The sequence below is a fragment of the Kwoniella shandongensis genome, chromosome 13 (assembly GCF_008629635.2).
Source record: "Kwoniella shandongensis chromosome 13, complete sequence".
NCBI classification, from domain to species: Eukaryota; Fungi; Basidiomycota; class Tremellomycetes; order Tremellales; family Cryptococcaceae; genus Kwoniella; species Kwoniella shandongensis.
In genome coordinates this window covers 899,663-925,640 of record NC_089299.1, presented here as the reverse complement: position 1 = coordinate 925,640, position 25,978 = coordinate 899,663, and the positions used below count along the sequence as shown (strand labels likewise).

The 25,978-nt window shown below is 51.0% G+C and overlaps 7 protein-coding genes across 7 annotated transcripts; 4 read left to right on the top strand and 3 right to left on the bottom strand.

The window, feature by feature from the left end:
• Window positions 1-116: 116 nt before the first annotated feature.
• Window positions 117-1,712, top strand: CI109_107022 (serine/threonine-protein phosphatase 2A activator 1; the record flags this gene model as incomplete). Its single annotated transcript, XM_032008440.1, has 6 exons — window positions 117-323; window positions 395-523; window positions 613-842; window positions 955-1,050; window positions 1,118-1,146; window positions 1,288-1,712. 6 exons carry the CDS (start codon window positions 117-119, stop codon window positions 1,710-1,712), a joined length of 1,116 nt encoding a protein of 371 aa, XP_031857266.1.
• Window positions 1,713-1,911: 199 nt separating this feature from the next.
• CI109_107021 (uncharacterized protein) lies at window positions 1,912-6,373 on the bottom strand (the record flags this gene model as incomplete). Its single annotated transcript, XM_032008441.1, has 16 exons — window positions 1,912-2,070; window positions 2,174-2,261; window positions 2,335-2,415; window positions 2,477-2,679; window positions 2,767-2,896; window positions 2,952-3,279; window positions 3,335-3,567; window positions 3,631-3,884; window positions 3,946-4,050; window positions 4,102-4,255; window positions 4,312-4,412; window positions 4,464-4,688; window positions 4,740-5,063; window positions 5,115-5,878; window positions 5,937-6,144; window positions 6,200-6,373. The coding sequence occupies 16 exons, from the start codon at window positions 6,371-6,373 to the stop codon at window positions 1,912-1,914; spliced, it is 3,531 nt and encodes a 1,176-aa protein (XP_031857267.1).
• Window positions 6,374-6,863: 490 nt separating this feature from the next.
• On the top strand, window positions 6,864-9,233 carry CI109_107020 (uncharacterized protein; the record flags this gene model as incomplete). The annotated part of the gene is made up of 11 exons (XM_032008442.1): window positions 6,864-7,107; window positions 7,200-7,379; window positions 7,438-7,539; window positions 7,611-7,689; window positions 7,760-7,864; window positions 7,923-8,012; window positions 8,077-8,222; window positions 8,279-8,349; window positions 8,405-8,495; window positions 8,559-8,800; window positions 8,883-9,233. The coding sequence occupies 11 exons, from the start codon at window positions 6,864-6,866 to the stop codon at window positions 9,231-9,233; spliced, it is 1,701 nt and encodes a 566-aa protein (XP_031857268.1).
• Window positions 9,234-9,441: 208 nt separating this feature from the next.
• Window positions 9,442-13,588, bottom strand: CI109_107019 (uncharacterized protein; the record flags this gene model as incomplete). Its single annotated transcript, XM_065967953.1, has 14 exons — window positions 9,442-9,548; window positions 9,605-9,652; window positions 9,709-9,774; window positions 9,821-9,869; window positions 9,939-10,032; window positions 10,094-10,461; window positions 10,534-10,775; window positions 10,839-11,444; window positions 11,496-11,571; window positions 11,627-12,082; window positions 12,157-12,281; window positions 12,338-13,283; window positions 13,343-13,393; window positions 13,460-13,588. 14 exons carry the CDS (start codon window positions 13,586-13,588, stop codon window positions 9,442-9,444), a joined length of 3,363 nt encoding a protein of 1,120 aa, XP_065824025.1.
• A 313-nt stretch (window positions 13,589-13,901) lies between these two features.
• Window positions 13,902-14,419, top strand: CI109_107018 (uncharacterized protein; the record flags this gene model as incomplete). The annotated part of the gene is made up of 3 exons (XM_032008444.1): window positions 13,902-13,954; window positions 14,071-14,213; window positions 14,286-14,419. The coding sequence occupies 3 exons, from the start codon at window positions 13,902-13,904 to the stop codon at window positions 14,417-14,419; spliced, it is 330 nt and encodes a 109-aa protein (XP_031857270.1).
• Window positions 14,420-15,047: 628 nt separating this feature from the next.
• CI109_107017 (uncharacterized protein) lies at window positions 15,048-18,850 on the top strand (the record flags this gene model as incomplete). The annotated part of the gene is made up of 7 exons (XM_032008445.1): window positions 15,048-15,302; window positions 15,380-15,503; window positions 15,559-15,611; window positions 15,664-15,982; window positions 16,058-16,259; window positions 16,339-18,011; window positions 18,105-18,850. The coding sequence occupies 7 exons, from the start codon at window positions 15,048-15,050 to the stop codon at window positions 18,848-18,850; spliced, it is 3,372 nt and encodes a 1,123-aa protein (XP_031857271.1).
• Window positions 18,851-19,509: 659 nt separating this feature from the next.
• Window positions 19,510-25,018, bottom strand: CI109_107016 (uncharacterized protein; the record flags this gene model as incomplete). Its single annotated transcript, XM_032008446.1, has 7 exons — window positions 19,510-21,021; window positions 21,087-21,259; window positions 21,457-22,057; window positions 22,112-22,808; window positions 22,916-23,601; window positions 23,661-24,306; window positions 24,414-25,018. The coding sequence occupies 7 exons, from the start codon at window positions 25,016-25,018 to the stop codon at window positions 19,510-19,512; spliced, it is 4,920 nt and encodes a 1,639-aa protein (XP_031857272.1).
• Window positions 25,019-25,978: the final 960 nt, after the last annotated feature.

The window sequence follows — 25,978 nt, the reverse complement described above, 5'->3', positions numbered from 1 at the left end:
GTCGAGGTCGGCAACTAGGAGGACTGGAGGGACATCACTTCTTCGACATTATACTATCTTGATCAGAGCAATCGAACATTTGGTAGCACAACTACCACACGCATAGCGAAGACACCATGTCCGCGAACGGCGAATCATCACGAAGAACGATCACACTCCCCTCCAACCCTGCGCCACCACGGCCATGTCTGACGAACGATGCTCGTGTCGCACAATGGCAGCTCTCTCCCGGTTTCCAAGGGTTCTGGGGATGGATCCAACTGCGATGTGATAGGATCAAGGGGAAGGAGGTGATGACAGGGTCTTACCAAGACAGCTCAGAGGTAAGCTAGCATAGTCTCTGTTCTGTTGATCAATTCAACGAGCGAGCTGATTTCCAGTGGAACGTTGACAGGGGGTCAGATGTTTGATGGACATGCTCGAGAAGATGACGGACTGGGTGGGGGAAGTACCGCCTGAACCTCAGTCAAATCAAAGGTTTGGTAATCTAGCCTTCAGGAGATACAACAAGATAGTCCAAGAGGTGCGTTGATGCAAGCTTCGCTATTCGGGCCTGATTCTCGAGGCGAGAGTGGATGTCTCTGAGCGGAGAATCGCTAACATCCGCTGTAGCGCTTACCGGCTCTCCTCGAATCGTATAACCTTCCTTCCAACCTGTTATCTCAACTCATACCGCTCCTCATCAACTCGCACGCTTTCGGTCATCCGACACGATTAGACTATGGCACAGGCCACGAGCTCGCTTTCGTTCTGGGACTGTGGTGTTGTGTTGTTTCAGGATGGATCGGCGGCGAAGGGAAGGAAGATGAGGAGGACGAGTTGATATTAAGGGTATTCACAAGGTGAGTCTGGTGTCGAGCGCCTGATCAACTGAGTAGCCTTCGGCGGTCGATTATTGGTAGTAGAGAACGAGATAACCATGATGAGGACTTAAAGCTGATCCAATATACATAGATATCTCGACTTGACAACGCTGCTACAACAAACGTACAAGCTAGAACCGGCCGGCTCGCACGGTGTATGGGGCTTGGACGACTACTGCTTCCTCCCGTGAGTGGTCAACTTGCGGATCTCGCTTTGTTCTCGCCCAAATAAGCTGACGTCTTTCCCATCAAAGGTATCTCTTTGGTTCTGCTCAGTTGATGGGTAAGTAGCGTTCACTGTCTTCCCTTCTCGCTCTGGCTTCGCCACTCTGTGTTTCCCAGTACACTGAATGTCTGCTATTCTCTTTCGGCGCTTCCCTATGTAAACTGGGATATGGAGCTGACCACCGGACTATGTACGCAGATTCCGACCTCAGCCCATCTCGCACTCTCTCCTTTGCCCAATCACACAAATCAAGCACTCCCACCTCCTCCACCTCAATCGACCCAAATGTCAGCTCTTCCACCGAGCAGATCAAAGACTTGTATACCCTCTCACTCCACCATCTCCTCCTATTCAAATTTGGCGCCGCATTCTCCGAACATTCTCCACTCCTGTACTCTCTCTCCCAATTTCCTGATTGGAAGAAACCCCATGGAGGGCTGAAGAAGATGTTTTTGGGCGAAGTGGTTGGCAAGAGGGTCGTCGTTCAAGGCTTGTGGGTAGGTGGATGGGCTTGGGGCGAGGATGTACCGGAGGTGGAAGAGGCGAGGAGGGAAGATAGGTCGGGAAGTGGACCGATTGGGGGAGGGGGTGAAGTGGTGACAAAAGCGCCTTGGGCGAGATGATCACAATTTAAGGGAAGGACAGTATACCCTGCACGCATGATATCGAACATGAACAAGCTTTTCCTTCAAATCATGGATGCATCTCCGCACTTGACCAGTGGGCGTGGAACGGCAAGGTAGATGCAACGGTCATGCTAACCAGTGTATTCATTCATATGCTGAAATTATAAAGCTGCTCGCTCCACTCAATACTATCTCCTCAACCACCGCGCAACAGCTCAACCACCCTTTCTGCGTTTTTCTCCACCCCTTGCCCAACCCAATCCGTCTCCAGCAAGACCTCCTCTAGCTCTGGGTTCATCTCATCGTCCATCTCTGACAGAGCGAGATACATCTCTTCTGAAGCCATTGCGCGAATCTGCAGTATGGTTGGTCAGTAGGCTCACCAAGGCAGTGTTGCAACGTGAGGGAATGGGCAGATTCAGATGGTAAATGGCAAGAAGAGAGAGATGAGCTCTCACCCTCGGGAATCGGTGGGTCAAAAAGAGCGCGACATAGTCGACCGCCTTTGACTTCGCACTGCTCTCGGTCGCGAGACATGCAAATACCCTGTGCAGGTCGTCAGCTTTTTCCCTGCAGCAGTGGGGTCAAACAGCTGAAAAATCGAGAAAATGATACGTACAACCGCATCGCAGCTGTTATCCGCTCAATGGACTTGATACTTCCTAAACCTTTACACCCAATGGCTAGTATCTTCTCAGAACTATTCACAGATTTGATCAGCCTCGTTGCATAGACCGAAATGTACAAGAGGGACAACTTACATTTGTGCTGTGTCTTCCGCATCTGATAGGAGATCAAGCGCGCGTGAGGAAAACAATTTGTGTGCAGTCTGCAGCGTCGGGATGAATACCCTGTTTGAAGCGTAGTTTTCGGCAAGGATGAGAGATAGGTCTTGTAGTACTGGCATGACGAAACCTGGATGAGCTTTGAGGTAGCCCAAGAGCGGTTGGAAAGCCGCTTGCGACTACAACGAGACGTTAGTCCAATGTTCCATTCTTTCATATAGAAGCAATAGGAAGGAAGAACCAGGAACACCACCATGATTACTCACCAGAGGCACTACCTGACTCCCTACGCTATGCACTAGTCCAGCCAAGAGTTTCGGCCTGAACTTCCCTTCGAGAAAGGGCATCATGCCACCAAACCATTCTTTTTGATCAATATACCTGTACCCCCCATCCCTGGATCGAAGTCAGCTTCCTGCCGATCCTCAAGACAAAAAGCCCGGCAGCTCACTGTAGTAGTTTGACCGATCGGACCATCGTTTTCCCCTTGGCTCCCCATGACCATCCTGATTCGTTGAGTGAGGCCAGAGCCAAAGCAGCTTCTGCCCTGACTGATTCTAGCTTCTCCACACTCTGCTTGATAATTCCGCCGACTATCGATTCAAAGAACGTTGCGTCTACAAGATTTGTGGGTGGCTCGAGATTGGAGATTACGCGACCCAATGCGTTGAGGGAGGCGATACGAACCCATGAACCGACATCGCCCCTTTGATCCGTCGTGTAGTCGTTCAACGCAGCCAGGATGGCTTTGAGGATCGCAGTCAACACAACAGGAGATACTACACCTTCCGTGCGTCAGTCGACCGCCAATGGCACGCAGGGTGGGGCACTCACCAACAAGCATTCCATTACTTCGCTGCACAACTATATCACCCAGCGATCTCACACCCCATCTTCGACTCTCCACATCCACTTTGCTTGAGGTAGGATCGTCGAGCAGACTTAGCAGAGCTTTGACAGCTTTGTCAGTGACAAGCGATTCGCCGGCTGGATATCGGATGTGGCCCAATGCTAGTGACGCTGCCTGTCTCTGGCTGACTCGGAAAGACTTCAGATCGCCCACCAATCTACCGATGTAACGTCAGCTTCGCTCAGCCAACCCGAAATGCGTCGCGAAATCCAAAGCTTACTTGTTGACTTCGCGCTCACAGGTCTTCAGTTCAGTGATACGCTGATACACCTCTGCGACCCGCTCATGGACCTCACTCTCTCTTCGCTTTGTCGCCAAGTCGAGGTATTTATCCAGGACAGCCTGAGTAGATGTTGATGACATGATATCAGGATTGACGATGACGGTGAAAAGCGAGCATATGGTGCTCAGGATATCTGCTGCTTGTGGAGCGACTAGTGCGGCTGGTCTAATGGTGGACAGGGCATTGATTATCTGTTGATTTGCGTATTGTCAGCTCGACGTAAGTCACCGCCGCAGAGCCGAGTAGACTCACTTGGTGTCTTCGGTCATCTGCGACACTGAATAGACTCGCAAGCTGGGTGAGAGCTAGCAGCGCACCATGGACGTTCACCGCATCAAGCGATGGTAATTCCTCAACCTGAACACGCCGTGAGTTTGACAACTTAGACTGCATGGAAGGCAAACACACCTCTCGCCGCAATGAACCTTCAACGTCGGACTTGTCTCCCAGTTCCAGTACACTTTTTAGCGCTGCTGCACCTTGAATTCTCATCGCGCTGTCCCAGTGTCGTAGCGTGATATGATGGAGATGTTCACGCATTGTATCCCGGTACACTTTGTGCCTGTTGATCACGCCGAAGATCAACTGGAGTTCCCTTGTGTTGATTCTTAGACTTACACGGCGACTGCTGGCGCTGCGGCTGTGAAAGCCATTCTCCTGACACTGACTGAGTAGAAGTCGGTCTTCGCTAGCACATCGATACCCTCAGGATACAATTCCTGTAACGACTGTCAGCTTATAGCTTTCCTCTCCCAATTTGGCCACCTAACCAATCTTCCCACGCCCTCTTGAAACGCTGCGCTCGCCGCTCTTCTCACGCCGACTTCTCGATCGAACACAGCCACGCAGATTAGGCTCGTTGCCATGTCCTCAGCATACGGAGCGATGGCTTTCGGTGGACAAGCTCGGGAAAGTGACCATAGTAAATATGCTGCTGCATCGCGTACATTCGCACCGATCGAATGAGACGCTCGTCGCAGGTCGAACGTCAGTGCCTACACCTCGCCCAGTTAGCCAGTGCGAAGAGGGTTGTGTAGTTAACTCACCTTGACCACCCATTCCACCGCTCCCTCAACAGCTTCGCCTTCCAACAATCCCCTTCGCGCCATCTCTGCCAAAGCCAAACAGACACCATGCCATCTAGCTTCCCCCCTCGTTGTCTCCAAACCACCGAAACCCATCGTACCTCCAGAGGACGCGGACCCGCCAGGATCAATGATCGTCCCAAAAGATGTGGTTGTGACGGGCTCGTCTTCGGTGCCTGAGAACAGACTGATCGTTGCTAAGACGATTTGAGAAGACAACGAGGATGGAAGTAGTGCGGATAGACGAGCGAGATACTTCGCACAAGAGTACCGAACGATAGTGTCCTGCGAACAACGTTTAGTACTTAACATTAGCGCTTTAGGTACGAGACTTACTTTGTCAGAAAGACCACCCATTAGGTCATCCAGTTCTTCCTCGATACCTTCAGGCAAATCCACTTCCTCATCTTCGTCGCTGGAACCGGTCTTTGAGCTCTTCCCAATCTTCGCGAGCCATAATCTCCCCTTCGCTTTGACGGCCAACTTCCTGATCAGCCCCGAGCCCGCTGCGGTCCTCGATCCTCGCAAATGAGGTAACAGCATCCCATCTGTGAATTCTTCCAATATTGGTAAATGCTGCGTCTTCAGCAACTGCGGTAGTGATGACAGAAGCTCAAATAGCGAAGCGACGAGATTAGCTTCTGCTTCCCTTTCGCCATCGTGTATTTCCGCTTGCGCCCAATTGAAGAAGCCGTTGAGACCGTGGACTGCGTCTTCACGGGAGAAAAGTCGAGCGAGGACAAGGGCAGAATAGGCGCCTTCTTTTCCAGGTCGATTGAGCAGTGGTATGGAAAGCAAAATCACGCGTTGAGCAAGTTCCGCTGTTGGCGAGGAGAAGAGTAAGGAAGAGGAGGGGAGGTCGATGCCGTATGAAGCGGTTGATACCGGGTCGGAAGACGACAGAGCGGTAAGGTTGAAAGGCACCGTCAAAAGCAAAGCGAGCCAGAGAAGAAGGACGGCACGCAGTTCCCACGCCGAGGAGGAAGATATGAGTGGATGGTGAGGTGTAGACGGAGTTGTCGATGATGATGGAGAAGTTGGAGGGGAAAGTAGAGTGACCAGTATGGATAAGTTGTGAATGCTCGAAGGGAAGTGAGGGACTAAGTGTATTCAATATCAGCTTGAAACACAACCAACCGGAGTCTTGAGGTAGCTCACCGACGGCCTTCCACCCTCTGACTTTGACAACCCAATTCAATACTCTGCCCAGTCTTTCCAGTCGTCCAGGATTGATCTGCTTCGTCCGGTCCCCTTCCTCTTGTTCAGCAAGGATGTGCAAGCTGTTCTCCATCTGTTCCATGAGTGGAGGGACGATCTCGTCAAGCGAGGGGTCGAGCAGACCTGGGAGGGGAAGGTAATAGTCCAGCTAGAATAAGAGCTCAGCACAGCCTTCCGGTAGTCATTGTAAGGCCGAGACTTACAATACCTCCCAGCGAGGTCACCAAGATCTCTTCCTCCTCCTCATCTTTTGTTGTCGATTTCGAACATATGTCTAAGCTCAAGAACCGGTGTAAGAGAATCAAAAACTCGTTCCGATGAGCGAAATGCGTATAGGTCGGATCAGACTCATCCTCAAGAGGAGCAGTCTTCGACATGATTCGAAGTGAGCACCCTTTGTTGACTCACCGAGCGTGCACAATTATGAAAGTAGGCGATGCAGCAGGTTCAGCTCGCAGACGCGTAACGAACATTGACCTGGAAATCTCGGAAAAACCTATAACCGAAGACTTTTAAATATATACGATACGAAATTTGGGCCGAGACGGAACCAAATTGGACTGTTTTGCACACACTGCTGGTGTAATGGTAACATAAGCGCTTCCCAAATTTCGATTTGGTGATGAATCGACGCATCAGTGTATGCGCTTGCCCGGGGTTCGATTCCCCGGCAGTGTATGTTTGTTTTTGTTTTTGGAACTGCTTTTGTCGTTTATCGTTTGCTGTTCGACGCGTCAAAAACAAATAAAGATCATGATTGACTTTCAACATCCTTCGTTCTTCTTCCTTCCTAATCGTCTCGATCCAACAAGCCAGCAAAGCTACCATCTTAATTGCTGTATATCGCTGTTCTGTGCTACGAGTGCTATGCCTGCAATTCACCAGTTCTCAGCTCCACCTCTTCCATCTTCCTCCAAGTCTATGCCTCCACCAAACTCCTCCACTTCTCCGCTGCAAGCACCGTCTTCCTCCTCCGTCTCGCCCACGAGGCTGAACGGCCATGTGAATGATACACACAGAGATATCGATGAGTCAGAGGACATGCATCTGGACGAGGGAAGTGAAGCGGATACAGAAAGCGAAGATGGGGACAACAAACCCGTTGTTCATGGTGAGTGCTATCCTAATCTTATCAGTTGTCCTTCCCTCCGTAACACTGAGTGTGAGGTGGTGGCTGACAGACGATTCCGTATATTCTCCTAGTTGAGGTACGATTGTACTCGGACTGCACTCGATTACCACTACTATTCCACACCGCCGTGATATCATGGATAGAAGAGAGTGTTGAGTCCGTGAGATACGGTTCTGAGCTAAGAGGATGGGAAGAGCTTCGAGGATTCCAAGGGAACGTGGAACGGATATACATCGAAGAAGGGACAAGTAGTAAGTCAGCTACTCAATGCTCTTCTGTTGACTGAGACCCAGCTGACAGCACTCCTAGAGGAAGGAGATCTGACTGTTCAGGTCGCCGAGGCCGATTTCGAGATACATGTGTACCGACCATCAGAGGAAGAGATTGAGGAGTTTACAGCAGACCTGGATGGTGAGTGGCGTAGCTGCCTCATCACTAACAGGAGGACAGAGCAGGAAGCTATGCTGACTCTGATTTCGTAGAGGACGACGACGAGGAGAAAGTTTCAGCAGCTTCTGTTAGACCGTTACCTTCCATCGAATTGGACGGTGTTTGGGATACGTGAGTGTTCATCATCCGATCTACAGAAAGGAGTTCAAGCGAAGAGGGCTGACTCCGGGCTCGATTTCAGATTGGTGTATTCCGACGATATCAAATCACGGTTACTCAATTACATCTACTCTACCGTATTCTTCTCTGAATCAGATATCGATTTCAACGTCGTCGCATGGAACAGGTAAGCCATCCCGGCGAGTTCTGACCATGCGAATGCAGCTGATCACGAGTCGCCGTAGAGTGATCCTCCTTCATGGTCCGCCCGGAACAGGCAAGACGAGTTTATGTCGAGCTCTCGCCCAGAAGATCTTGATTCGTCTAAGTCAAAGGTCAGCTGACGCATCTAGTTGTCATTTTTGGAAGTACAGAAAGCTGATAGTAATACGATTGCAGATACACTCATGGCAAGCTGATAGAGATCAACTCTCATTCCTTGTTTTCAAAATGGTTCTCAGAATCTGGAAAGCTGGTACAGAAGCTATTCCAGAATGTGACGGATATGGTGGACGACGATCAGTGTTTCGTCGTGGTCATGATTGGTACGCACTCGCGGCCACTTCTTTCTGTTAGCAGGGCTGATATGAATTTGCCGCAGACGAGGTGGAGTCGTTGACTGCTGCTCGAGCTGGCGCAATGACGGGCAACGAACCTTCTGATGCTCTGCGGGTGAGCTAAATCGTGCTGCGTTGTGTCACGACGCTAAATCAGCTCTGATCGATAGGTGGTCAATGCTCTCCTAACTCAACTGGACAAACTGCGAACGAGGAAAAACGTCCTCGTTCTGACAACATCGAACCTTCTCGGCGCCATCGGTGTGTTGTGACCACCTCATTACTCCAAGCATCACATAGGCTGATCTCTTTGACATGCTTTAGATGAAGCGTTCATCTCCCGAGTTGATTTGCAAGAATACGTCCCCCTCCCACCGCCACAAGCGATCTACACTATTCTTTTCAGTATCATCCGTGAGATGATGAAGAAAGGAATGATCAAGCATATCGATCTACCAAGTTGGGGATTGGTCAAAACGCTACTGCGCAACGAAGAATGGCGTGAATCACCGGGGAGGAGTGCGGAGGTTGGGAAATCGTTAGCAAAGCTGGCGGAGAAGTGTTATGTGAGTTGGGAACAGCAGACAGAGACCTGAATGGGTAAGATCTGTATGATTGGGTACTGACAGGAATCCTTTCTGGTGGCAGTCACTGGAACTGTCAGGTCGTACACTTCGGAAATTACCAGTGTTAGCACATACTCAATACCTCACCAAATCGCGATCGAGCGAAGAAAGACCTCGTCGTGTTGAGAGATGGATCGAGGCAATGGACAAATATGTGGATTTGGAAGTTGGTAAGAAGAGAGGTGACGAAGAGAGGAGGAAGAAAGAGGAAGAAATACAAGCTAGACGACGTGGTGGTGGTGGTGGTGCTGCCGGGAGCGCGAACGGACAAGTGAATGGGCATGGGAGAACGCCGTCATTGGATAGAAGTGAGGTCGGGTTGTTGACGGCGACAAAAGCAAGAGGGGACGATCATCATCACCTTCACAAGTGATAGAGCATAACGGCAACAGCCTCATCTGTATACAGTATCGGTTCCGCCATCAACACAGCATTAGGTATGATGGTTTTGCATCGCATTGCATATGCATTTCAGCCACTAGTAAATCACACTGGGGTATCGTACAACCATGCTTGGTATCTCTTGTACAACAACTCACACCGCATGGTAGGCTAAAACCTTTCCACAATTCCCTCTCGCCCTACATATTCGCACACTCGCAATCGCAACCTGTCACAGGACATTTCGCATGAGCAATTCCACCGTCCAAACCACCTTCAAACCAAGGCAAGATGTGATTGGCATGACCTAGTAGGCTTATCAGCTCTGACATCCTAGCAGATGAAGGAAACACGCCAACTCACCACCATGTCGACAGGTCAGACAGCACACGTAAGCCGCGTCGATCGTATCTGCAAACGTCAAGTCAGTCTCTCGTCGTCCGGATCTGTTAGCAGCACGAACTCACCCGTCACATGTCCTACGTAGTCGTTATCGCTCGGAGGGGGATGATGTGGATCGACATGTGTCAAGCCTGTACCTCCATTAGCGTATCACTAACACCCTGGTAGTCGACTTACAGATCACACAACGAGGTAAAGGTGCTTGGCAGTACATGCACACCGTTGTCTACGCACAGTGAATCAGCATATTATAACGATTGTTTTCAGGATAAGGTGTTTGAGGACATATACTCACCCTCTCGCTTGGCCAACCTACGTTGATTGTCCCTCGGACAGCATTCTTACGATGTAATCTCTCTTCTGTATCTTTCGATAACGGATTATTGCACCTGAATCACCAGATCTCCGATTAGCTCTTCTCCGTCACATGTCAACAGTCGTCCAACTTACACTGGGCAACTTCCACCTTTCCCATCTGCATGACCGTGACCCGACGTATGTGCCCCTGCACCTGAGATATGTCTTGCCACTTCTCCCCACTTCACATCATATTCACATCGTTCACCCCACATCCCCCATGAATCTAACATATCCCTATAATCCTCTCTCCATCTCTCCACCGTATCTCTTTCGCTCTTGGATAGTCGGTGTTGCGGGAAGAACGCGCTTAGTATAGCAACGGTTTGAAGATCGCCTGTCCTGGCTAGATGACGACTCAGAAGCGAGACGGCGGGTGATGAGAAGCCTGTGAGTGCGAGGAGGTGAAGAGAGTTGGATCGAGTACATCGGTTCATCCGTCGTCGAAGGAAAGACTCGAACTGCAACAGTCGGCAATGTCAGCTTCTTTGGATTATCAGGATGTGAGAATGGAAGCTGGGTTTTCGACATACCTCTCGATCATCCATATGATGTACACCGACAGCAATTCGATCGAGCAAAGGTACGCCCTCTTCCCCAAGTACCTCTTCCCAATCTTCCCCTCCGATTCGAGTCAAGATCGCTCGAATGAACGGCTCGTCGACTTTTGTCACCAATCTCTGCCAATGCGAGTTGAAGAATTCGGATCCTCTAGCTGAGGCAGACTGAGCCATGAATCCTGCAATCGTGGCACCGAGCAAACGGTGATGTTGGTCTGCAACGTTCGCTGCTGGTCAGTAGGCCACTCCTGATAATGATACCTCGATGGTGAACTCACCCTCGCTGGCCATCAAGTTGGACACGGTCCCTGCTTCGTCCCCGGCAAAATACGCTTTGAAGGCAGCTTTCGTCCTCTGTCCTGTAGCACCCAGCCTCTCCACCTCCTCTTTCCCACCTTCTCCATTCTCTCCACATATACTCAAGATCAATTTCCTCAACTCCGTCCTGTGTCCTCCCAGAGCCGCAGGGACTACGCCGGGTTTACCCACGCCTCCAAGCTCGGAACGGTGTTGATTCAGATTATGGACAGCGGAGAGGTAATCCGGATCAATATCGAGCTCTTGGGATTGTCCTCTCCTTTCACTCGCTTTTCTCGATCGAGGAGGCGTATCGTTTCCAGGCGTGGAGGTGGTAGAATGACGAGAATGGGGGAATGGGACTTGACTCAAGGCGTTCCATGCTGCACTACCCTGTCGTACGGGCTCATGTGCTCGATAAGGGTTGGGTGGGTCCACCAGGGTGGATCCTGATCGAACAGATGTGGGGGATGAAGGTTCAACGGTGTCTACGACACCGGCGCCGGTCCAGATCGGAAAGATACCCAGATGAGTCAAATTGTATCCCCGAGAGTTGGAAATAGCGGGAGACATAGACCGAGTTAGATCTGCTTGTTATCAGCAACGCTTTTCGTTCTTGAAGAGCATGAAGTACTCACGATCGATGAATTCCCATATACCTGCTATTCTCTCTTTGCCGGGGTGCCTCGTTGCTACAGCTGCGTTAAGCAGAAGCTGGTAGGAGATCTTTGTAAGGACGTCCCGGTAATACTGACACGAATCGACTTACATCGCTGAGACCGTAACCTTCCATTGCTCTCCGTCGCATCACTACTCCAACATCACTTCCCAGCACCCGTCTCCATCCCTCCCATCCACCTATCAGCTCCTCTCTCTCATCGACCAATCGTTCCGCATTCGCTCCTTCCTCATACCACTTTCGTTCTCCGCCCATGAACGATCGCATCATTGCATTGGCACTTGTAGCCTTTGCGCCAGGAGCGGGGCTCGCGGATCTTGAGCGTTCTGCGATGAGTTTGGCGACTCGTTCAGGAGCAAGTTGGAATCGATTGGCACGGTGGGAAGCGTCAAAGTCATCGGGAACATGTTCTGTTGGAGTAGGAGGACGAGTGTGCTCTTGATCATGTGTGGTTTCGCCTTGAGCCTTTTCGAGTGGTACGTCAGGATCGAGGATCCGGATGGAAGGTGTAGCAACTGCTATGTCGCCTCGTGGGCCGGAACGGACCTGAAATGGATTCAACAGGAAGGCCAGAGTTAGAATCCCCTCTTGGATGAATTGGTAAGCTCGATTCCGCTCACGACTGGTGCAGAACCGATAGGTCCAATTCCAATGGTACCGTCTTTCAGCACAAACATGACATCCCCATCACCGCCTTTTCCAGACGCAAAGGCAAACGAGTGAAGATTCGGTCTCGGCTTCACAACTGTACGCCCCATCGTCAGTCTTGAATCTACAATCACATGTGGGAAGCAGGCTCACTCTGTCTCATACCGCCGAGAGTCATCCATTCCTCCACGACCTTCTCATCCTCCATTCTTCTCCCATTGATCACTTCCCACAACCCTACACCTCCTTCTTTGGTTCCGACACCAAGTTTGTCCCCCTTTTCTGTCCATTTCAACCCCATGACTCCTCCACCAGGTACGTCGAAGCTGAGGACTTCATATCCGACTCTCCTCACATCCCATAGCTTGACCACACTGTTCGCTGTCCCGGGAGTGATTTCGTAACTCGCAAAGATATTGGTGTCGTCCGGATTGGGCGTGATGTCGTGTACTGCTCTTGTGAGCCATTGTGATGACGCTCCAGCCATCGATGCACCACCATGCGGTTCTCGAGGTGAATTTGCGCCTGTACCGGTTCCTGCCCCAGCCCCGGCAGCTGCATTGGTGCCGGTGGTGTACGAAGGGGTTCTAAGGTCGAACAATCTTATCGTTTTGTTACTCGAAGAAGCGAGCAAGTGTTGTGTCGTTCTAGGAACAAAAGACACCGAGTTTACTTGTTCGGAAGGACAATATTGTTGGATTGCTCGTGGTTCCGAAACGACAGTCTTGACTTTCGCAGAAGGGTTCGATACGCTCAACTCTGCATTGTCTCCTTCAGGTCGTCGCCATTGATCATCTCCATCGACAGAGATACCAGAAGCGGCAACGGCATCTGAGATATCCCAGATCAACAGCGAGTAGTCGGATCGATGTCTTTCTAATCCAGTAGCTATGTAATTGGCGTCAAGGGATGAAAATGATATGGAAGTCACGGGTCGAGTATGCTTGATAGTCAAAGAAGCTACGACAGTAGCCGGGTTGTTGGGTGTGAGTGGAAGTGCGAGTGTAGATGGTGCGACGTTATAGATGACGGTCCGACCGTTGGAAAGACCAGTCGCCAGGAGATTTCGATAGGAAGGTGAAGGGGACCATGCCATTGCCTGCAAAGCGGTTACAATCATTAGTGACATCTTACGCTCTGACAGCTCGTGGAACGTACTCGTATCTGACCTATATCGGTCTGTATCCCTACCATCCCCATCTCCTCTTTCTATCAGACCAAACGTTTATCAGCCATCCGCTCCCGAGAGCCTGAGGGTGGTAGGATCACACTTACATCCCGTCTCCACTCGTACATCTTGATATCGCCTGAAGTCACCTGCGATACCTGTCCACCCACTACAAATCGTGGAGGAGATGACCGCAGTGGGTCAGATAGCGCTATTCGTCGAGGTTCCACAGCCATGTTGTTGGGTAGTGTTGCGTCGAAGACGACAAGTGAGGATGAGAGAAAGAAGAGAGTTGAGTTGTAATGTTATTGATGATATCTCGCTCTCCCCCACATTCCAGGCACGAGGTTGTAAGCTGTCTTCGTCCACTTTCATCATCATCATCTTCCTTCATCCTTGTCATTCTGCTATCCCACTCTCACTACAGCATTCACCGAATTGAACCCAGCATTGACCCCTATCTGAGCCGGACATCTCTCCGCACGTCGTCGAAATCCGTCAGGTCGTCTCTCCTTGCCGAAGTTCGATATCCACTCGAGAATACCCGCCATGTCCAACCCTGCTAACAAGGTGGCCGCCATTGTCAAACCCAATGACCAACCGTGAGTCACGCTTAGCTAGCATACGCATATGAGCACTCTTGGAGCAGCCCGATAAGTCGGGGCTTTGACGGAGATATGCTGTGAGGTGACGCTGACATGGCCTTCATCCGACCCAGTGCGGTCCTATTCAAGCTCATTCTTTTCACGGTGCTCATGGCTGTTGTACCTATTGGAACCTACTTTGGAACACTGAAATTCAATGGCAAGTGGTCCTTCTTCCTATCTTTGAGAACTACAGCTACCTCCAACTACTCCCATCGTGATGAATTGTTACGTTCCCAGAATCCATACCGCTGTGATTGACAGACGCTGACGATTCTAGTCTCTGCAGGCTCAACAACGATCTCTGCGATAGCAGCCATAGTAGCTGCCAACATCATCCTTGTAGGCTATGTGGTCGTCGCTTTCAGAGAAGACGCGGGTTACACACCCAATCCTCCTATTGAGTTGAAGAAGAATAGATGAGGGGACAGCCAGCGCTACGTGACATATGCATTTGTCGATATAGACTATCATCTTTGCGGTTCTGTGGTCTCCCAGGCAGCTCAGAACTGTATAATAGGTCTGGAAGGGTTGTAGATTGCTTCAATTGGTTGTGCTCCGTAGTCTTGCACCATCGGGGAGCTCGCCGGGAGACATGACATGGAACCAAATATGCTGTGTCTTCCCCATATGGGCGGGCAGCACACGGCTCGCATTGTAGATGAGGGATACGTTGTGATGCATACGGGCAGGGGCGTTGGCTCCATTGGGACACAGCTGAAAGGACTGCGTCGATTGTGACTGCGACTGCGAAGAAAGAGCAGAGGGTACTAACACAACATTCGATTTGGGTCTGATGAGAAGATCAAAGTCGTGGGAGGCCCGCCATTCTCAACAACAAATTTCGGATCATCCATCTTTGTTTATTGCAACGATCATTCTCTGCTCACATTTCACTACAATCATTATAATATAAACGAACAGTCTCGCCATCGTCTCTCTTACACCCAAGGGCGCGAGACATTAGCAGGATACACCTGACCGAAAGCTGTATCTATCTCTTCGCTCGTCGATCCACCTCCACCCACCGCGGGGCTCATCCCACGATACGATGCCCACTTCCAAATCATCAATAGATCATCGTGATGTATACTATCGCAAAGGCAAAGCTGCGGGATATCGAGCTCGATCAGCATACAAGCTACTACACCTGGACGAAGAGTTTGATCTCTTCTCGGGTGTTGAGACAGCGGTAGATCTCTGTGCTGCTCCGGGGAGTTGGAGTCAGGTTTTGGGGCAGAAGTTGAAACCGTCCAAAGGGGATGGCGAGGGCAAGAAGGTGGTATCGATAGATCTGCAGCCTATGGTACGTGCCCTGCTTTACTATGCTGTGAATTAGGCATCGTTGTTTGCGGAGTCACTCAACGAGGTTGGTTGGAATAGGCACCGTTATCAAACATTACAATCCTGCAAACGGACATTACGCTACCTTCGACTATACCCCTCGTGCTCGACGCTTTGGGAGGACGAAAGGCAAATTTAGTAGTGTGCGACGGAGCGCCAGACGGTATGTCTCACCCACTCGTCCCCGTTCAAGGCATCGCTAATCAGATAAACTGTAGTCACCGGTGTGCATGACCTCGACGCGTATCTGCATTCGCAGCTCTTACTAGCTGTGCGGTCGTCTGTGTCATCATAACGAGAGCAACAGCTGATCTTTACTTCAGGCTCTGACACTATCCTTGACACTTCTCGCTCCTCATTCAACACTGATATTCAAGATCTTCCTCTCCCCTCTTGATCCGAAAGCTGCCCTCCTTTGCTCTCAGTTACGATCTTTCTTCCCCGGGCCGTCAGATAGTAACGGAACGGATTATGACGAGTTCGAAGAACGAGACGAAGAACAGCATGAGGATGATATGGACGTGGACGGTAGACCTGAGCTCGGCGGTTCTGGTCAAGGAGGAAAGGATGGTTTTGACTTGTGCGGTAGGCGAGGAGGCGTGTGGGTCAGGAAGCCGAGAAGTAGTCGGAAAGGCAGTGGAGGTGAGCTGACCAAGACGTCTTAACATGCGAAGTGCGCTCAGGCTGATAATCTTTTCGTTTCGCTCGCTCTCATAGAGGCGTTCGTTGTTTGTCGGAATTTCGACCCGGCCAAAGTCCCTCTCCCCACGACATTTTCCGAGTCAGCCCTTGCCGAATTGAGAAGACAAACTTCGGGCACACTAACGTTAGATTCGTTGAGCTCGCTGGGACTAGGAGAAGGTAGCACCTCGAGGGAATGGGAGATGATCAAGGGTTACGTTGGCGGTGGAGATCTCAAGTGAGTTGTCGCCTTTTGCGTCTGGCCACTTCACATACGACAGCGAACATGAATTGAATATGCGATGTTTTATCTCCAGCCCGATGGCAGTGAAAGGGCAGAACGAGAGGGAGACACCTTTGCGCCCTCAAGCTGTGCCGATCAAGCTTCAACTCCCTACGTCTCCTCTTGGTCGATTCGAACACCTTTCCACTTCCCCTACCGCGCTTTTCGCCCAGCCCACTCCTGTCGACGAACCCCCCGAATACTTCACGCCTTCGCATACTCCGCCTCAAACGCCTGCCATCAACACCACATTCCTGTCGCCCACGAAAATCACAACTTCCGGTAGTCCTCGATTGGCCGGTCCCGCGCAAAGAGCTGCCGCGTTAGCTTTAGCTGGATCGGAAGGTGGAAGTTCGCCTCGCCAGTCGTCTTTGGAATCGCTCACATCGAATCCATCGCCTATTTCTCTTGTCGATCCTACACGACCTTGGTCTGCCAGTGCTCACGCTACGACCTCGGCTCCCTCACCATATCTGGCTCCTCAGTCTTCTCTTAGCGTCCCTTCCAGGTTCCGCTCGCACTCAAGTGCCAGTACAACCTCGGAGAAGCATATTGCGTTGAATACCCCGCTCGTTTCACCCACGCTTAGTTCGAGCTCGAAAACCGACCTATTTTTCGCTTCTAGTCAAATTGACGTTCTACCCGCTCCACCAAGACCATTACCAAACGCCACTGCATTAGGTAGAGGTTTACCCTCCGACGTAAAGAAGGGCGATGATCGAAGTGTTAGTATGCCATCGAGACAACCTCCTTTATCGCGTGCAGATAAGGATCAAGTACCAAACAGCTGGCAAGATCCAGGCTCGATCGACCTCACTTCGCCTGCACCGTCAAGTCTAGGTTGGCCAGGTATACCAGAGCCTCGAGCGGGTGTCGAGTCCTTCAAGTTTGGTTTCGAAGAGATCTCAACATCTCGCTTGAGATCAATGTCGAATCCCGCCCCTCCACATGCTGCGTCATCCTCGACATCCTCGTTACATTCACCTGCCACCTCGCGGTTCTTGAGGACGAATGTTGACGAACCGCTAGCGACATTACCGAGTTTACCAGATTCAGTGAACGCCTTGACCTCTGGTTCCCCACTCAAACGACCTATCCCGCAACGACCTAATCATGGAAGGAGAGAGAGTCAACAGCTGGAACGAGAACTACGAGAAGCAGGAGAAGATATCTCGATACATTCGGGGGATGTGATTTCTCCAGAAGACGGAGCAGAAGGGACAACGAAGAAGAGGGGATGGAAACTGATACGTAAGCTTGGAGAAGGTGCTTTTTCAGCTGTTTGGTCGGCCCACCCCTCGTCGTCGTCGGACGTCGAAACGGGAAAAGTTGCAGCACTGAAATTGATGGACCGACATCTTTCTTTGGTGGATTCTCGAACTCGAATATCCTTCTTGAGAGAAGTTGAAGTCCTACGACATATCTCACATCCTTCGATCGTGTCATATCTCGACTCATTCACGACCCCTACGCATCATGTTCTGGTCCTCGAAGAGTTGGGCGGAGGAGAACTGTTCGATCTCATGAGTGTGGAAGAGAATAGGAGGAGGATGTTGCTTCCCTCGCCTCCAAGCAAAGTGGATGGAGATGGCGAGGTGGAAGATAGAGATGGAGAAGGGTTTGTGAGGAGAGTGTTTGGAGAGTTGACGAGAGCCGTTGGGTGGTTACATGAGGTCGGGGTGGTTCACCGTGATATCAAGTTGGAGAGTGAGTGGGCGTGTGCCATCGTTACATCCCACAAAATTCTCTGTACCTGTTCATCTCAAATCAAATCAAACCATGCTGACTGAGCTCTAACAGACATCCTATTCACGACCAACCCTTTCCTCCTACCTCCAACATCAACGTCATCAATCCCACTCCATCTCCTCCCCCTTCCTCCTAAACCACTTATCAAATTGACAGATTTCGGCCTATCGCGTTTCATCTCCCCCTCTGCACCATTGTTACAAACTCGATGCGGATCAGAAAGTTTCGCGGCACCTGAGATAATCATGGGAAAGAAATACGATGGACGCGAGACGGACGCTTGGGCGATGGGTGTAGTGTTGTATGGGTTGATAGTGGGCGAATTACCCTTTGATAGGGAGGAAGAGTACCCCTCGTCCTCTGCAGGAGGAGGGGGAGGGGCGAGTAGACCCAATACGCCTGCGGGGGCTGGTGGAGGAGAGATAGAAGGGAGATGGAGAGGTAGGAAAAGGATGATGCGGATCGCCAAAGGAGAATATTCATGGCCGCGTCGCGAAATCGACAATAACAAAACAGAGTCGGGGACCGAATCCGGATTAGTGGGGAGTACCGCTGTCCGATCACTCGTTGGCAAACTGTTAGTACGTGATCCGAAAAAGAGGATACGAGTGAACGAGATATGGGACCAAGAATGGATCGCACTCGGTCCAAACGCGCCGGGAGGATTAGAAAGACCTTCTAGTCATGTGAATACGATTATGGGCGGACAACATGTTGGTTTACAAAGTAGGAGAGTACTGGATGGGTTTTTGGTGGAAGAAGATGGGATAGAGGAGGTTGCGAGGGTGGAGCTGTAGCGAAGCGGAGCCGAGTGCCGGGTTGGTCATGATGGAGCGAAAGAGTGTCGGAGCGAATGGGCTGGAGCGAAGCGATTGGCAGGAACGATAGGTCGCCGATGCGGTCAAGGGGTAGAAGATTGAACAGAACAGAACAGATTTATAATATTGTCGGTAGATCAATACTGTACTCGTACTGTACCATGATCACATTTCGCATACGGATTCGAGTCTACGAAATGACATGATCGTAATACGAATGACCTCGTTCTGCACATTCCGTACAATCTCCCAAGGAAGGGAAGGAAGACTGCTTCGGTCAGCTCTCCACTTCCACTTCCACTTCCACTTTCAGTGTCAAGTGTCAAAGCATGTTCTACAAGACGTAAAGGGACGAGCGATACATCGTAGCTTTGCTTACAGTACACAAGTTACAAAAAACACGAAAACAAATCTACAGGACGGACACCCATGACCTAAATCAAATTTGGTACAAAACGAATTAACAATATTTATTGATTGGAACCATCTCTCTCTTTCGTCTGCCAAACCCCTTACCGTTCAGCCATATTTGGCTTAGTGCTCCCGTATTTCCCTTCCTCCCTTTCAAACCTGGATTACTCGCCCCGCCCATATTCTCGCTTGCTCACTCGCCTATTCTCTCGGGGGCTCGCTCGCGCTCACCAGCTCACACCACCATTATAAGCCGCGCTGATCGGACTACTCAATATCACCCCGTGTCCCATAGCCAAGCTCTTCTGACCCAAACCCAATCCTAGACTATCTCCTTTCCCGCCCAGACCACCTCCCACTAAACCCACACCGGCTCCTACGCCCAGCCCACCCACGCCCGCCATGGACCCGACAGTCCTTACACTCTCTGGACTCTCACTATCTTCTCCTTCATCGCCATTCATCGGTGTAGACCTGACAAGTTCGGGGGTCGGAAATTCCTCCCCCAATAGCGAAATATCAAGATATTGATCGAACAGATCTTGTTCCCCATTCGCGGCACCGACACCGACATTGCCGTTGACGTTGTTGACCATACTGTTGCCCGTGGCGGTACCGGCACTGGTAGATAATCGAGCTCCGTTTGATGTCAATCCACCGTTCATTGTCGTTGTCGACTGGGGTTGGGATTGAGACGATCGTTTCTGTTCGTCTGCCTGTAATGCTTCGTATGCTTGGGTAAAAGCGGACCAAGCGTCGATAGGTATATCCCCCATAACCATTCCACCACCTCCAATATTGTTGGTATTGGATGTCGAGGTGGACGCCGCTAACATCCCACGTTGCATTTCGAAAAACGCTTTGTGTTCCGCAATTTCAGCTTGGGCAGCCGATGTCCCCGGCGTAAGATTGATACCCAGCGCATTACCACCGACACCGACGGAAGTTGGTGCTGGAAGCGTAGTCGTTGATGTCGGAACGCCAGCGACAGCGACATTGTTCTCTTGTAATGTAGGCAGTGTTGTGATGCTGGTCGTTGCCGATGCCGATTTCGATTTGTTCGAAGCCATATCTTTCTTTACTTCAGCCATGATCTCCTTCGGAGTCTTCGTATTGGTCCCTGTGACTTGTTGTAAAGCGCTCCCACTACCCGAAGCAGAAGCTTGTCTCTTCCTCTTTCCTTGTCCACCTTTCTTCGATGATGACTGGCCTGAAACTGGTGTAGTCGGCGTACCACCGCTGACCATGTGCGCGGGGGTTTTCATATTCGTACCACTTCCATCGGGAGTGGCACCAGTCCCAGTACCAGGTTGAGGAGTCGCAGGTGATCCTTTTGCCTTCTGTCGTTTCGACGGTGGAGGTTTGAGGTCTTCCACTCGTAATCCCTTATGTCGCGCAGCTATCGCTTCTTGGATATTCGAAGGCGTTCCAGCGGCATCACCAGCAGCTTGACCTCCCGTCGTAAGAGGAGCAGAAGGAGCGACATTCGTTTGTTGTTGGGGAACTTGCAGAGGTGGCTGTTGTGGCTGGGACAAAGCCATACTCTTGGCAGCTTGTAATGACCCCGCGATCTTCTGCATGGTCTGAGGCCCACCAGGACGTTCACTGATATTCTTGAACATGAGTTGGGCCTTGTTGAGGAGCGTGCTCAGTCCCGTTCGGATCTTGGTGATATCTTGGATACTGAGGACGTATCGATCCTGCTCAAGAGCGGCATCGGCGTAAATCGGTGAGATGTACTACGAACAGGACAAATGACAGTTAGCGTTGCTTCCGAGCTACATGAATCGCAGACCGCACTCACCATCGAGATGAGCTGACTGCCCGCAGACGTCTCCGGTGCTCCCATCTCCTGCATCATCATCAGGAACATCGGTACTCGCTGTTCCGCCTCTTTGGCGATCGCGACCAACGCCTTGAGATCTCTTCGGTACTGTTCTTTGTCCTGGTCGGGGACCGGAATACCGGGATTTCGTTCTGGAGGTGTGACGCAGCCAGGTCAGCTCCTGCAAATTTGGAGGTGTCGCCACAACACGACCTTCTTTCCCGTTCCGACCTATTCTACACTTGCCCCTGCCGCTCCTCTTGCTATCTTCGCATCGATGAGGCACTCTCTTTGGGGTGATCTCTCCTAGCAACGACCGACAAGTCACGAAACCAGAAGAACGACTTACCAAGTCTCAACCTCATTTGACCCTCTTGATCCTTTATGAATGCCAGAGTCTTCATCGGGTTCCCTCTCATTCCTCCGACCTGCGCTTGCTGCGCTTGTTGCTGCTGCTGACCTTGACCTTGACCTTGACCGTCGACCTGGGGTTGAGGAGGGAATCCTATACCCAGACCTGTTCCTGTTCCGGTTCCGGTACCAGGAGTCCCAGTGAGATCACCCGTATTCCTCGCTGCTTCCAAAAACCGTCTTTGCTGTTCTGTCAATTGAGGACCAGGTCCTTGATTCTGTTGAGGAACAGGGAATTGAGGTTGGAGAGGTACACTTTGCGGTTGCTGCTGCTGCTGCTGCTGGGGCGGTAATGACATCGCTTGTTGTTGGATCTGCTGAGCTTGAGGCTGTTGCTGTTGCTGTTGAGCAGGACCATTTCTAGTCTGTCTGATACGAGCTAAGAATAAATCTTCAAGCGGTTGAATCACTTGCGAATAGATATTTCGGATTTGTTGAGCAACCTGGACGGTTGACAGAGGCGGTTGACCAGGTTGACCAGGTTCTCCAGTCGTGAATCCCAATTGACCGCCAACGATGGTCCATCGTGGCCATTCGATCTGCACAGAGGAACAGTCAGCAGACGACGGTCATGTCGGACGGAGTCCACTCACATTCGCACTACCATTATTCTTCAGGACCATCTGGAACAGCTTGTGCAAGTTGACTTGTCTTCCCTCGATAACAGGGTTCGTCAAAGAAGGATTATGGTGCAGTTGACGCAAAGAGGTCCAGAACGCTTCCTCTGGAATGTTCATAAGATCGAGATTCAAGTTCTGAGGAGGTTGTTGAGGAGCTGGCGGGAGCTGTTGCTGCTGCTGTTGTTGTTGCTGCTGCTGCTGCTGCTGGGGCTGAGGCGGTAGGTTCGTATTCTGCGCCCACTGCTGTTGAGGTTGTTGACCTTGACCTTGACCTTGCACCATCTGCTGTGGGGGCATGAACTGCTGCGGTTGCTGCGGCTGTTGTTGCTGAGGTACTTGATTACCTTGTACTGGTGTGGTAAATTGAGGGGGCAACGACATTGCATTGTTCATCGTAGGTGTGATCAACTCGATCGGATTCGTTTGACTACCCTGTTGTTGTCCCTGAGTCGATCGTTGACGAACATGATTCGGTGGCATGTTCTGCTGGTTCTGTTGAGGGCCACTGGCGACATTCGGCTGTTGTTGTGGTTGTGGCTGCTGTTGTTGCGGTTGTTGCTGCTGTTGCTGTTGTTGAGACGTGAGACGTTGGATGTTCGTCTGCGCAATCTGAGCAAGAGCATTCGCGTCCATCGTCACCAGTGTCTGAGCAGCGTTCGGCATGTTTAACCTAGATAAGTCCGACAGGTCAGCGTGGGCTCTACAGCAGATCGTCGCAGCGACAGCTCCCTCATGTCAATGACGGCTAGAGACGTGATGATCAGCGAGATCACTTACAGAATAGCAGCCACATTCAACGCATCCTGGGGAATCGGCACTCCTCTCTTCTTCACCTCTGCAATCAACAACAGCAGATGATACTTGCTCAGCGGATCTCCCATCCCTGGTCCATGCTGCGCTCCCTCCACCACCTTCTTCGCCACCATCGATGTTGCGTGGATCAATTTATCCGGTGTCCACGTAGGGATCGCATCGAAGAATGGTGGTCGAGGTTGTTGATTCTGCGGTGGTGGCATCGTACCAGGTGCAAGGTTCGGTGTGGTCATCTGAGGTCCTTGATTCTGGGGCGGTAATGGCTGTTGCTGTGGTTGTTGTGGAGGACGTTGCTGTTGTTGCTGCTGTTGTTGTGGGTTCGGAGGGATGTTCTGCATTTGCTGATTAGACATTTGAGGTGTCAAGTTCGGCCGTTGTTGCTGCTGCTGCTGCTGCTGCTGCTGCTGCTGCTGATGTTGCTGTTGTTGCTGCAACTGCTGTTGTTGTTGCTGCTGGACCAAGTTTTGCTGCATCAACTGGAACTGCTGTTGAGGGCCATTCATCCCCTGACCCATTCCTTGTCCCGCGTTCAAGTTCGGGACGAGCGGCTGTGGCGAAGCCATCGGCAGTGGGTTCTGTTGAGTCATTTGAGGGGTCTTCATCCCTTGTTGTCGCTGCTTGATCTTCTGAAGCTCTTTCATCTGCTGCAGCTGTGAGTGCAGATACATCAGTGACAGATAATAATGCTACCGATACTGTGGAGACTCACAGCTTCCAGCTGGGACATGTTATTGGCGAACTGAGCAGTCCCTTGCTGACCCATTACAAACTGACCACCACCATCCGATGGCATCCTCTGTGGTTGCTGCGGTTGTTGTTGTTGTTGAGGTGGCATCGGTGGTTGCGGTTGCTGTGGTTGCATTTGCGGTCGTTGCTGTTGCGGTTGAAGTTGCTGTTGCGGTTGACCTTGGAACCCCTGCACTCCCATCTGCCCATTCAATCCCACCGCAGTCGGCATTTGCTGTTGCTGTTGCTGTTGCAGTTGTTGTTGTTGCTGCTGCGGTTGTAGTCCTGGGCCAGATGGGACTCGTTGTTGTTGAGGGTTCTGAGCCTGGAACGCCGCCACTGTCCTCTGCATCTCCGCCACTGCAGCTTGCAGGTTGTTTCCGTGCTTCTTGAGAAGTGATTGGGCAAGATCAGGTCTTGAACGGAAGAAGTCGGTCACATGGGGCGACATTTGTATCGGAGGGTTACTGGGCCCAGCCAGCGGTTGTTGTTGTTGCTGTTGCAGTGGCGGTTGTTGTTGCTGTGGGGGTTGCTGCTGCTGGAGCTGAGGTGGGGGTTGTTGTTGTTGCATCTGCATTTGTTGAGGCTGTTGTTGCTGTTGAGCCGCGTTGGTCGCTTGCGAAAGCATACTGCGGAAGTGGACACATGTTAGCAAACGTGTTGTCGCGTAAGGTTCGGTGACAGTCGCGAAAAAAACCCTCATACAAGGCTACGTGAATGGACCACCTCCACTCACTTTTGCAACATCATCCTTCTCCCTTGTTCGTTATCCACCATGATTCCCATCCCCGACCCGACTGCAACTCCCGGTTGTTGAACAGCCATCCCTCCTCCATAGCCTGTTATATGTCCTTGCTGTGGAGGCATATTGAGGTTTGGCTGTTGTTGCTGCTGTTGCTGTTGCTGATTGTTGAATCCGACCCCGTTATTGTTATATCCTTGAGGCGGGACTTGCTGAGGTCGAGGTTGTCCGGGGAAACCTTGAGGCTGTTGTTGTTGCATCATCCCCTGCGGGAGAACCTGCTGCTGCTGTTGTTGTTGTTGCATCTGCGGTTGACCTTGTGGTATTCCCAACCGTTGTTGTTCCAACCTCGCGCTATTTTGACCTTGCAGGCGATTAAACACCGGTAACATGATATTCTGCAAGGCCCCATCGAGGGAATTCCCATTCCCATTCCCGCCAAGCCCCGGATTGACGCCAGTGCCGACCATGTTATTCGCCTGCTGTTGTTGCAGATTCATGGGGGGTTGATTTTGATTTGGGATCTGTTGATTTGTGAGAGAAGCGAAGAGAGCAGGATTGATCTGGGCTGGGTTGAACCCGTTAGGATAGTTTGACATGATGTCGATCGATGCTGTGCTAAATATGAGAACCGCCAAGGTGTTGGGTTAGATCTAGCTAGACGTTGATGATAAGAAACGTGTGGATGATGTGAGGATGGAGATGGTCGACCTCACTCACCTACGATGGATGACCCTTGATTCTGATTACGATTACGCCCCAACCGAAACGGCCGTGCACCACGCTTGTTGTGCGTGTACTGCGTGAATTGGTGATCAAAGCGATATAATCTGATCCACCCGTACTATACGAATTTCAAGGTGAGCACAACCATCCTGCATCTGCGTATCGTGTATCGCGGCATCATTGTGAACGCGAACACTAATTGGGAAGTAGTGGTACTCACGAGATCTGAGCCGCAGCCAGTCTATATCCTAACCTCTTCTTTCCTCTTTGATATCAACAGATCCTCACACCTCCACTTGTGACTCGGTGATGCTCGTCGCGTCAATATCGTAAATCCAAGAGTAGGCGGATCATGAGTCGATTCGACCAAGCGAAGCGGATTGTCAAGATCGTATATTGCTGACCAGTCGTGTGCGGTTTGCCGTCGCTGTGTGTAGTTGCGATATGACTAGATCGGACACTCCGCTCTTGGCAATCCTAGCGTGTCTTGTTGGAGTCTTTCTGACGAACAATATGTGCTTGAGCGTGATCACAAATACGCGATAACAAAGGTCGGAGGGTGGTAGATTGTCGGATTGATCAATGTATCGAAATGAGATGATATCGATTAGGTTGGTTCGTAAAGGACAGACTGGGATGCGATGTAATGTGATGTAAAGCGATGTCTGTTTCGGATCTCCCGATATTGTCTGCCGTCCTTGGAATCCAAGTCGATTTTCGTGAAGAAATCTAAAGTGTAGCACGAACTGGATTATACAATGGTAATCATGCGCTGAATGAGGAATGAGAGATGTGCTCTCTGTGACAATACATCACACATACTGTACATCACG